The sequence below is a fragment of the Gobio gobio genome, assembly GCF_949357685.1.
Source record: "Gobio gobio genome assembly, chromosome: 16".
NCBI lineage: Eukaryota > Metazoa > Chordata > Actinopteri > Cypriniformes > Gobionidae > Gobio > Gobio gobio.
The window spans coordinates 22,428,155-22,440,650 of record NC_137109.1 but is presented as its reverse complement, the minus strand read 5'-3'; the positions used below and the strand labels follow the sequence as shown (position 1 = coordinate 22,440,650).

At 40.1% G+C, this 12,496-nt stretch overlaps 1 protein-coding gene across 10 annotated transcripts in view; it reads right to left on the bottom strand.

Moving 5' to 3' along the window:
* The window catches only part of enox2 (ecto-NOX disulfide-thiol exchanger 2), a 356,101-nt gene that overhangs the window by 27,201 nt on the left and 316,404 nt on the right, over window positions 1–12,496 (bottom strand). For all 10 annotated transcript variants that reach the window (XM_079839859.1, XM_079839851.1, XM_079839860.1 and 7 more), the window contains 2 exons: window positions 10,704–10,818; window positions 3,762–3,952 (listed from right to left, as the gene is read on the bottom strand). In XM_079839859.1, coding sequence (XP_079695985.1) covers window positions 3,762–3,952; window positions 10,704–10,818 — 306 coding nt within the window. The remainder of the gene's footprint in view (window positions 1–3,761; window positions 3,953–10,703; window positions 10,819–12,496) is intronic.

Below are 12,496 nucleotides of genomic sequence, written 5' to 3'. Positions count from 1 at the left end.
CTTTTGAAACGAAACATTTTTGGTTACCGATCTTAACTGTGCCACATCACTGACAGGCATCTTTTCCCATGTCTTCAAAAAACTCCAGCAGTTCTGCATGAACTTCAACACTACAAATATCATTTTGATATTCAGTATTTATTTGTCATTTTCCAGAGAAAATATCTAAACAACCATGTGCCAGTGGCATCATAAAAAACTGCAACTTAACCTCTTAACAAGCGCCCCATTTTTGTGGAATTTTTTGAAAACGATATACCCAAATGAAAATGTCTGCAGCTCTTAAACCCTATGGTCTATATTCATAAACCTGGTCTTATTTTAAACTAGACACTTGAAATATTGCTACCCAAGAGTCATAATAACTCAAAGTAATATGGGAACAGAGTAATATACATGTAAATATACATGTAAGTGACTCACATTTTTTGTTTTTTGTTTTCAATTAGGGAAAAAAATATTATAATTTAATGTTAAGAGCCTGAAAATAACTTAAATATAAAACTGAATGTCTAATCATGTCATGATTCAAATATGAGGATGATTCTCTCAGTAATGTAGCTTCTGTGAGCTTTTATGTCAAGAAAAGTCTAGGCGTCATTTCAAAAAGGCCATTTATTTCAGAACATTTGCTATTGTAAAGAGTAGTTTTTCATTCAAATAAATCTGCAATAAACTGCAATATACTACTAATTATAATGGATAAACAGTTACTGAAAAACTAAAGCAACTATTTACAGAGATTACAAAGTGTAAAAAGCTAATTTAGCTGATAATAAGTGTCAGTAAGAGTCTGCGCGCTCCACTGCAGTTGCGCCATGGAGAACGTGCAGCCAGCGCGCAAACAGTATTCACCAAAGCCTACTTACGCAAACTGCGCAAGATAATGCCTTTTGATTGGTTACTAAGTCCATCAATCAAACCTTTGTTGAAAAGGCATTGGCTGGGCACCGAGTGCCTTTATCCAACGAAAACCATGGGCGCAATGATTGACAGCTCACCAAGCCTGTAAGGCACTTCCTCTATATGATGCATCCCAGAAGAGTCTCTGATTGAAGGAGAGAGACGAGGGAGGGTTTAAAATACGTGGGAGAAGCCATTCTAGCAGGGGGAGTTTGCCAGACACGGAATAGAATCGATATTTCATTGAAAATGGACATGATTGATCATGCTAACTCAAAACTCTCTTGCAAACAACGGAGGATTTTTAGTTTTTTCCCTATTTTTTCGTTGTTTTGGATTAAAAAGTGGGATGCATTTTGAAGAATGGACTCTTACACAGAGATGTATGCGGGTGTTTATTGGATTCGTCCGATCTGATCTGAACGACAGGAGATGAAAGATGAGTAACGCTGATATTTTTCTAATGTTTACATGGCCGGTCCTTTAGTGTTTCATTTAACCCTTTCCTCTCTGGTGTATTTATTGCAAAAACAAGTTCAGAACATGAATCTTGAGTGTTTTAGCTTTCAAATGATGCATAGTTTGTGATAGTTGATTGAATATTTTGTATAAAACAAAAGTAGATAAAAGTACACACCCCCCCACTTCCGTCAACCCCCCCGTCCACGAACCGGTGCGGGTTAAGAAGTTAAAGACCCCCTGTAGTGAAAATGTCTATGTTTTTAATATGCTTTAAGACAAACCATGTGCAAAATCCACATAATTGCTGAGTATTTTCTCCTTAAAACTGCAGTGAACCAAAGGCCGTCTCAAAAACGTGGTCTGAAATCGCTGGTGTTCTCTACGTCACAAATGCCACCGTAACCAATCACGTCAACGTGCGGGCTTTAGCATATCTTTAACTATGCTGCGAAGCAGGGCGTCTCAAGAGAAGCCAGGATATCCCAATATATTTTTCTGTTGCTGAAAAATCAAGTACATTTAGCAAGATAGCAGGTGAATTATGTATATTGCAATGTTATGATGAACTATATGCCTTTCTCCACTGACGTTCTAAGTTGTTCAAAGCGCTTCTTGCTGATTTTTAGAAGGCGAACGAGATTGTGTGAGATGAGATGGCGAACGGGATTGTGTAACATGCTAACATGGTTTGTGTAATATTAGTAACACATTATATTATATTCATGGATCCGTGTACTAAATTAAGCATTTATATTTGGTCATTTTGGTGACCAAAGATGAGTGTGAAAGGGATAAAATGATTGACTACAGGGGGACTTTAACACATTCTATAAAAATACAAGACTTAAAAGTCATGATGTACAGAAGTAGAAGTAGAGACAGATCTTCTCTTCTGTATTGTGACATACATACAAGTGAAATGGATTATTAGAAAAAAAGCTCTATGCATTGGTTGTTTATTGGATGGAAGGAGATCTAAATGGGAGATTGTAGTCGATTGTAACAAAGGGACGAAATGACTAGAAAAGTTTGTCTGTTATATTTTAACACAAAATATAACAATATATATGCATGGATGAATCATTTATAAGAAGATTAGCAGCAAAAAGCAGCTTTTAGAAAATATAAGGTGAACATTCATTTCATGCTGACTTTACTATACTCATAACAACAATAATGATATAAAATAATAACATCAATTAAATGTACTTTATTTTAACTCAGAATAATTTAATTTAATTTAATACAGAATGTTATATAGTAGGGGGCACTATTACACATCTTCTGAAAGAGTACAGAATTTTTTGATCAAAACACATGAAAAAAACAAGCGATATCATAAGTAAGCAGATGCTTATGTAAAATAATGTGATCATCAATATTAAACAGCATATAAATAAAAACTGCCTCATGTTGTTGAATGAAATGCCGACCTAGGATGAGCTACAGGACTGTGAAGCTTTGGGGGTGTTGATGGACTCAATCTACTCCATCTGTGTTTTGATCATCTTTCTGAATCTGATCTGGATGTCTTTGACAAAAATGCATTTTTTCTCAGCTTTTTGCTTAAATTGTAAAATTTTTATGAAACTTACTGTGTGCATATTCAGTAATGCTATACATCTAGTCATTTGATTGTTGTTCGCCCTTTCGGTCAGCAGCAAATATGTATGTATCTGAGCGATAGCACTATCCCTGCTAGTAAGAAGAGGAAGAAAGAGAGCAGCAAAGAAGAAGAGGCTGTGTGGGTGCATGAAACTCTCAGGTCCAGAGAACAGTTTGGGGAATTCAGGCTTGCAAAGGAGCTCCGTTTCCACAGCGCCCCGTTTCCAGGTGTACTTTCGGCTCAGTAGGGAGCAGCAAACCTATAAAGCTCCAGAAATTTCGACTGTACTAGCTTTTCATCCATTTTACTTTCTGTGTTTGTTTGGATGCCCCATTTCTATTGGCCACGCGGGTAATCGTCACAGAGCACAGCAGCGAAAGTTGAACTATTTTGAACTTTGACCGCGGCATGCTCGCAAGCGGTGCGCTTCGCTGTGTGCGCGCTTTGGTCGACGCAGCAACAAACCGTCTTTGCATGGTGCAAGCCATTGAAAATAATGGGTTTCATAGCACAGCTATGCATTCTGAATGACCCATTAGAATAAAACAGTTTTTTTTGTTTAAAAGCAGAGGGTCTGTTCTTTCTTTTGATATATTGCATGTTCAGATATTCACACAACTAAATTATTCTGGGGGCCATGACATTTTTGTGAAAATGAAACGCTGGCGGTGGCTGGCAACTTAAAAAAAAAAAAACTGTCTGGGAAAGAGTTAAGGACTTTTACACATTTTAACTGTAACCAAGACAAACTTTTTTTTTTCTGTATACATTGTTCATTGTGTGTGCGTACCTTCTGCATGCCCTGCAGAGCCTGCTGCAGGAAGCTGAGCTGCTGCTGGCGGGTGGCGTCCTCCTCGCTGCGCTGGGGCTGCGCTTTACCCTGCTCCTGTTTCAAAAGCTCCACCTCGTTCCTGTAGGCATCCAGCTGACACCGCAGACTGTCGTTCTCCTCTTTCAGAGCCTCCACCTGAGCCAGCGGCCCTGGGAGGGCAGATAGAGAGAGAGAGAGAGTTGGAGAGATATGAAAAATGACAATTGCACTGGTGACAGGAAAGGGAAATAAGCAGACAGAGACACATGAGCGAAGGAGGCAGGGGTGAAAAACAATAACGTAACAGAAAAGAAGAGGCACATATTAAGAGTCGTGTGCAGAGTAACAATTCAAGTGGCGGTGAGGCCTGGAAAGGGTAAAATGAAAGATGGAGAATGGCAGAAGAAAACAGTGTTCCTCAAAAGCTGCTTAGAGAATTCAGCTGATGGACTGAGATGAAAGGACCCTCAGTACCACTGCTGCGTTCGCTTTGCATTTACAGGCTAATTAGAGAGGATTAAAATGGAGAGAAAGTGTATTACTTAATGCTTGACTTAATGTACCATGGGCATTTTTATCAAATGGCTGTAATTAAAACGGACGCAAAAGGGTTCTTCACACCAAGATATTCCGTCATTCAGCCATCTCTTAACAACTCGATGATCAGAGACGGCACCTCTGCTCCATTTCTAGTGGGAAGAGATAACGGGATTAGACCGAGAAGCGTATCTCTCTCAGATTGGGCAGGGAGAGGGAGCAACAGCTGGCTGCCTGAACGCAAGGTTATGTGTCTCTGAAGAAGGAGACGACGAGCGTCTGAGTGACGTGGGTGGAAGATAAGGGAAGCCAGGCTAAGCTATGAACACAATTGGAAGTCTGCGGGTGAAGGCATCATCACCTGTCTCAGCTCTGCTCCAAAACCTACCTAGGCTGCAATTTAAGTGTCCCAAAAGGTTGCCAGCAAATGTATTCTGCCTTGAAGATAAATCATATTGGCCAAATTTAAAGGAACAGGGTTGCTGCACATTTTTTTAAAATTAAATTTAAGGTTTTTTAAGACCTTTTTAAGACCTGAAGAAATACAAAATAATTCTGTACATTAGGGCTGTGCAATATAGACAAAACAATTATATCTCAATATTTTCAAAGATTTTGTTCATAACAATAATTATAGATGATATTTTGCATTAAATCATTAATTAATTAAACTGATTCATTCAACACCGTTGTGTGTTGCTCCGAGACTCGGTTCTGCTATGGTTTCATTTGGAAGTTTTTGGTTGCTAAAAAAAGGAAAAACAAAAAATACTGATAATACTGTGTCTAAAATGCAATTAATATTGTTAACTTATTGTTTAACTGTTGTATAAAATAAATATCGCAGTTGCAATCTTGCTGATATTTGGGAAAAACGTCACTCTTGCTCATGTGGTATTGTAATATAAGGGGACACTCATTTATTCAACAGGAAGAACTGCTCGTTCCTCGCGTCATACGCCATTAAGCCATTTCTGTCATAGACCCTTTTCACATTTCCGGTTTTCTCAGAGCGGAAGTCGTCATAGTTGGGTTGAATATTATAGCTGTGAATGAGAGAACACATTAAATATTTTTGTGTGTGTGCCCATTTGCTCAAATAGCAAAAGAAAAACGCCACAATAGCGTTTTCACAACTTTCAAAAAGAGGGAAAAAATAGAGTGAGATTGTTAACGGCAGTCAAAAGAGAGAAATATGTTAATTTTTACGATCTCTCCCATAGACACTGTATTAGAAACACCCTCACAGCAGCGGTAACTTGTTTTTGTAATTTGATGCAAAAGTAATAAAATGCAAAGTATTAGTGTTATAAATGTTTATATATATATATATATATATATATATATATATATAAAAAATGAAATTACAAAAAACGTTGCAAGATTTACAATATTGATGACTGTTAAAACGCGCCATCACAGTCTGTGAGAAGGGTCTATTGCACATGCGCAGTTCTTTCAGTTTCGCTTTTCAATCTGATCAAGTGTTTACATGTCCTCTCGATTGGATTAGAAAAGGAATAAACCACCCCTTTCAATCGGATCCAAATTTCTTTCGGATCGAGCTCAATCGGACTGATTAAGGTGTTTACATGAAGGCTTTTCAGTCCGATTGAGCCGTCAATCCGATTACTAATGGATTATTTGTTTGCATGTAAACGTAGCCACTGTAGTGAACTATTTTTTGCTGTTTTGTTGCATTAATAGAGTAGTGTGTTATCACTGAAAATTCCGATTGTTGGAGGGTCCTTCTACGGAAATGTCCATTATTCTGTCCCTAGCCTTTACAGAAATATTACACTTGGAAAACACTTTAGGGTTACAATTTCTTTATATTTTACAATGAAACCATATGTTATTTGAACACCTTCTTGAGCCTTCAATGTGAAAATTTTAGTTTTTTAAAATATTTATATAGCATTACAAGCACCACAGAAGTGTTTGTGCTTGTGTCCCCACAGTCATGTACAGAGGGAAAGTGCTTTATTTTGAGGTCAAAAACCATTCATGTGTACGAAATAATATTTCATAACCTATAATATTGCCAAAGAAGTACGGTAACACCAGTGACAAAAAAGGGTACATGCGGTCTTTAAATAAAAGCACAAAAAATATAAAAAAATCATTAAGCTGTCAAAATACGACAAAATAATCGTATCAAATTCATACACTACAGAGTTGAGTACCTAGTGCATTGTGTAAGTGCATAGTGTATAGTGCATCATCTGGGACACAGCTATTGTTAGCTCAGCAACATGCTAACGTCAAACTCTATAGGAGTGGTAAAATTGACCATTGTTCAGTGAGTTTTCGCAGGCGAAATCCAATCATTTCAATAGAAATCCAAGCGATTGGGAATTTTGCGTGAGAATGAAAGATTTCTCCCCACAGACTTCGCAACAGGTTCAAGCTGGTCAAGCAAATTCGCCATGCTAACCGTTTGCTTTGAAGGTTACTTCTGTGCGAGTTATCCTTCATACATCACTCTACTGATAACTTTGTTTGCAAAATTTTGGCCGAATTTTCGCTAATGTGACACCTTATTGGAATCAATTGAATCGAGTTTCTGTAGAGCGTTGAGTGTTATATCTATGGTGTTCAGAGTTGTTGCATATCTAAAGCATTTGAATGAATCACTTTATGACTCTATTGTGATTAGGGTGGCGCCTCTGGATCCGTTCACATTCTTCATTTTTTCAATCAATTTTTTTATCAGTTGTCTACGTACACATTTAGCAGCATAAGCACCATATTTTTAACATGCCATGTGACACTAAAGGCAGTTCATCTTTGAAAAATGTGTCTTGAGATTCCTGAAGTTTGCAGAATGGCCACTCTGTTGCGCTAGACTGAGCACAATGGGATGGCAATTCACACGGGACACAAGAACGCATCCTTTATGAAGGTGGCTGCCGTGTTACAGATTCTGTGTTTTGTCTGGAAACATGTTTGGTGTGAATTAGAGGGGAAAGAAATAAAGAGACAGAGAACAAGAGCGAGAGAGATATAGAGACACAGACAGAGAGAGAGGAAAGCAAGCAGTTTTTATCGATTCGTCTCATCAAGCAGCTGCCCTCAGAAACTGTCCGGTTCACCTTCCGCAACATGGCAGGCAGCTCTATCGACCTGTGTTGCCCAGAGGTGCTGACAGTAAAGAAAGCAGCTCCCCGTTTGCACACTGCAGTGTAGCTATTGTCAAAGGACACTTGCCCAGTTACCAATTATTAACTCTGGGGGAAAATAAAAGCAAACATGCTGGGTCGCAATGAAGATGCAACTGCTTCAAGTTAAAGGGTTAGTTCACCCAAAAACGAAAAATAGCCCATGATTTACTCAACCTAAAGTTATCCTAGGTGTATATGACATTCTTCTTTCAGAAGTTTATTTAAGTCTTTCGGAGTTATATTAAAAATGTCCAGGCTCTTCCAAGCTTTATAATGGCAGTGACTGTTGGGTCATTTTTGAAGTCCATAAAAGTGCATCTGTCCATCATAAAACTGCTCCACACGGCTCCGGGGGGTTAATATAGGCCTTCAAAATGCTTACGCTACATCTGACGACATTGCACACCAGTTACGCTCGTAGCGTAAGCATTTTGAACTGCGAGAGGCGCTAAACTTGTTCCGCAAATTGAATATGGAATGCGATTCGCCGGAAGCTAGATAATTTACTTTATAATGTTTTAAATATGGATATTTTTCTTACACAAACGCATCGCTTTCTTTCAAAAGGCCTTTATTAGCCCGCTGGAGCCATGTGGAGCAGTTATATATATGATGGACCAATGCACTTTTATGGACTTCAAAAATGACCCAACAGTCACTGCTATTATAAAGCTTGGAAGAGCCAGGACATTTTTTAATTTAACTTCGATTTTATTCGTCTGAAAGAAGAATGTCATATTCACCTAGGATGACTTTAAGGTGAGTAAATCATGGTATAATTTGTGTCATTTTTGGGTGAACTAACCCTTTAAAATGGCTCAAATTCACACAGAGGTTAGCATGAGTCATTCCCCCTCTTTACGGCGGTTGCTCGTCTTACTGGCAGGTATGAAATATTTGTTTTCATAAACGAGGAGAGTGTTGAATTACCTCCTTCATTAACCGTGTGGATCTCCTGCCCTTTTCTATCTTGTGACATCCTTTCAAATATCTGACAAGCCACTGACAGTGATTGTTATCATTGTTTTCTAATAACTAAGGTCGCAGATGAGAAGACGTGTGAATCAAACCTGGTAAATGTATGATTACATTTGCATATATTTGCATACTAATGAGGGTTTCAGTTACACTGGAGAATCTCTAATAGTTATGTTCAAATTTCATGAACATAAGTTAAGCGCCACATATGAAAGCCAACAAGGGCCTTCAAATGTACTATGCGTAAGCTAAGTGGTCTCAAGATGCCAAAAAAGACAGTGGAATCCCACAGTGATCATTTATGCTATCCCATGATTCTCTGTCCTGAGTAGCTATGTTACAAGACTTCTAGCAGTTTTTTTTTCTGACAAGCAGGACCTGAAATGAGCTTGAAGAGTGACTGGCAGACTCACACTCAGCTCAATATCAACACGTTCAGGAAACCACAGGGGGTTGTGGTAGTTATGCAAAAATACACTTTTCCGCAATGATTGATTCGGCTGCCTAGAGATAGATTTGATTTAATTTCCTTACATAAGGAAGTGAAATCATCAAAGTAAATCATGCTGGTGTTGGAACCTTGGTCTAGTGGTTTGAAAACATGGTTCAACACATTGAGCCGTAGAGCTCATGTGGAATCAAGTTTAAATCCGGCTTGCAATATTGCTGGTTTATGTTTCCCATACCTTATTACATATAAACAACTCATAATTGATTATCAAACTCAAAATGTCTCACTGAATCAATCAGAGAAGCTTCTGAATTAATGTAATTCATTCACTGTCCTCCATTATAAAAATAAATAATATATATAATGTGATGGAACGGCTGCCTCTCTCTTGTTATCAGCGCCACCAGTGTGGCAGGAAGAGCAAACAACAGACACAGTGGGTGTGGCGTCAGGCCTTGAGGAGGCGTTTATTAACATAAACATAAAAATGTTCAAAAATGGGAATGAAGTGTAAAAGAAACTGGGGATCTGGTGTCCTCGGCGTGCCAGGGAATCGTGAAGGAAAGGTAGTGATCAGAAAGGATGGGTCCAGGTAAGGGGCGGGGTCACGCGCTTCTCTCTTCGGTCCGAGGCCCAAGGGGCGGGAATAGCGAGGGGAATATTCCAAGGAATATTCCAAGGGGAATAGCGGCCCAGCATCCTAGCCTGTCAGCGGCGTTATGCGTGAGTCCCTCTGCGCCCCCTTCCTGGACCTACGAGGACACTAGCATGCATGCACGGGGAGAGAGAGACTAGTCTCCTGAGGAGAGGCACGCTCTGCAGTTAACAGCGGCGGTGATGAGGCTTCATGATATTCAGGTGTGCCTCATAACTCGCTGCCATTTCTTGTAATTTCAGCACCCCTGCTCTCTCTCACACCCACACCAGTCTGGAACCTGGTGAAGGGCGACGATTTCAGGGAAAGCGTCATCCCCGTCATATGGCCGCCGCCCACACAGGAGTGCTACTTCCTCAGCCAGGCCCCTGGTCAGAGTGGGTGGGTAAGGGATACCTCTCCGGGGCACTGCCCCTCTCGCGCCGCACCGGAACAAACAGAAAGGCACAATTCCCTGGCACGCTGAGGACACCAGATCCCCTGTTTCTTTTACACTTTATTCCCCTTTTTGAACATTTTTATGTTTATTATGTTAATAAATGCTTCCTCGAGGCCTGACGCCACACCTACTGTGTCTGTCGTTTGCTCTTCCCGCCACACATTAATCATTTAGGCACAAGAATGATTTAATTCCTTATGATTCCAAGGCCTGTTGGAAAAAAAGGCCACATACAGTAATTGAGATTTATGTCGAAATTGTTTTCTGATACAAAAAGTTTCTAAAACACTTTGAGGCCTCACAGGGAAGGGAAATGATATGAGCTTCATTAGTTCCTGAGAGAACGTTTAAAGAAAAAAGTTGGAGAAAAGTGCCAGTTACACAGTCTGAATCCAGATAAAGTATATGTCAAGGGTCATTAAACAGTTAGAGCTTTCCATGCAGCTGGAATCCTTATTTCCCCTCTTCATTTATACTATGAAAATTAGCTGGTTATTCTATCAGCAAATGTATCAGCATTGTGTGATCCGGGAAAAGGTTCCACATGAAACTTACAAATCACCAGTGGATTCAATCTGTATGCAGCGGGTGCTCAGAAACCTTTTTAAGTGAATGAGGTAGTATTGCTTATACTGCCTTAGGGGGGAAAAAAATCCCATTTTTTGCTTACAGTCTGTCAATCTGGAATGGTGCATACCTGAATCATCTGAATCTTTGCATTCAGGGGCGTCCTCCATGTCATCATCCGACATCTCCATTTCCTCCTCCCTCCGAATTCCCATCAGCTCTTCATTGTGGATGTTTCTGATCTCCTGTGAACGAGAGGAACAGAGTCTTTAATCCCAATCATTGCTGGATGATCTCGCACACTTTATTAACACATGAAATTTATGAGCCGGAAAGGTAATAAGCCATTCGATCAGATTGTAAAAAAAGAGATCATACTCGTAAAGTGCTATAAAATCAGGTGGCGCTGCTCCAGCGTTATCGATGCAGAGAGAGACGTGATGTTGGCTGACCTTGTCTCTGTACGCAGTCAAACAGGGACTCTTAATGTGTTATAATGGCTGCCAGTAGAGATTCAACGTGGCAGGAAGTGATTGCACAGCCACCACAGATCGGCAGGGCCAAGCAGGGGCAGATGAAGCAGATGTCTGGGTATGGGCGCTGCCCTGTTGGCTCTCCTGATTGGGGAGCTCTCCGGCTAATGAGGCATGCGCATGGCAAAGAGATAGGGCTGTGCAAAGACACAACATGACCGCCACAGGGAGAGAGACTTACTGCCTGACAACAAACAAAAGGCCCAGCATAAACATTACCATCTGTCTAGCACAGCAACACATGATCTCACTGAGAATTACAGGGGTCGAGCAGGTAGCGCAAAAGCAAACAGGCCCATCTGCCCAATCAAGAGAAGGATAGATGACATGGTGCTACCGCAAGAAGATTTACACTTTTCTCCAATCTTTAACACAGGAAGTATCGCTGCCCGCAGTATAAATGGACTGTGATTGAATTCAGGAACGTTGTGGTAACTGCTCAGAATAACATTCATTTTAAAGTGTGGAGAACCTGCTATATTGACTGGGCATTTCTGTATCAAAACCAACACTTACCGAAGCTTTGTTTACACAAAGAAATGGCTGGGAAAACTTGCAGGGGAGCTCAAGAAAATAAGGATGAAATTCCGCTAAGCCTGAATGTAGCTCTGGGTCAACAACTCATCCGAAACCATCATCTTACCATCACATTTTATGGGAGAAGAGCAGTGAGGGTCCAAACAGCTCCAAGGACGAGAGAAGCAGAGTAAACATAGTTTAATGGTGTGTCATCTATTACTTATCACTTACTGTCACCTGCTCCAGATATAACTAACCACATTCCGGACTGAAAGCAACCTCTTCCTACAGCGAAGAATGTTAAAATGACTCTAATGGGCTCCATTACAACATAAATATTTCGAGTATGAGGTTCAAAGGCTTGTGAAAGCTTGGCATATCCCTGAAGCCCTGCATTGTCATACTATAGGGATTCCGACAGTTTAGAGGTCGGCTCTTCTCAATACATAATGTAAAAGGTAAGAGAGGCCTGCTAACTCTCTCTTTTTCTCAAATGAGGCTTCACCCTGCTGTGACAGCATCAAGAGCTTCCTGTCATAGCCACGGTGAAGCTGCAAGCACAATGCCAGTCTGAGAGCGAGAAGAGGCTCATATCAGAGGATAAACATATTCAACTTAAGTAGTGAGAGAATAGGTCAAATAAGGGAGGATTCTGGGATGAAAAGAGGTGAGGACTACATCAGCTTTAATAAATGATCAAGGCTTATTAGGGATGTTGCATACCTTTTTTGTCGTCTTATGGTAGAAAGAGGTGAAATGAAAGGAACTCAATAAAAGAGAAAGTTTAATAAGGACGCACTTAGAGGAAGAACAGGGCGAGTGCTAAAAGAACTCTATATGTATCTTTCACTTAGAGACAAATCGAATAAAA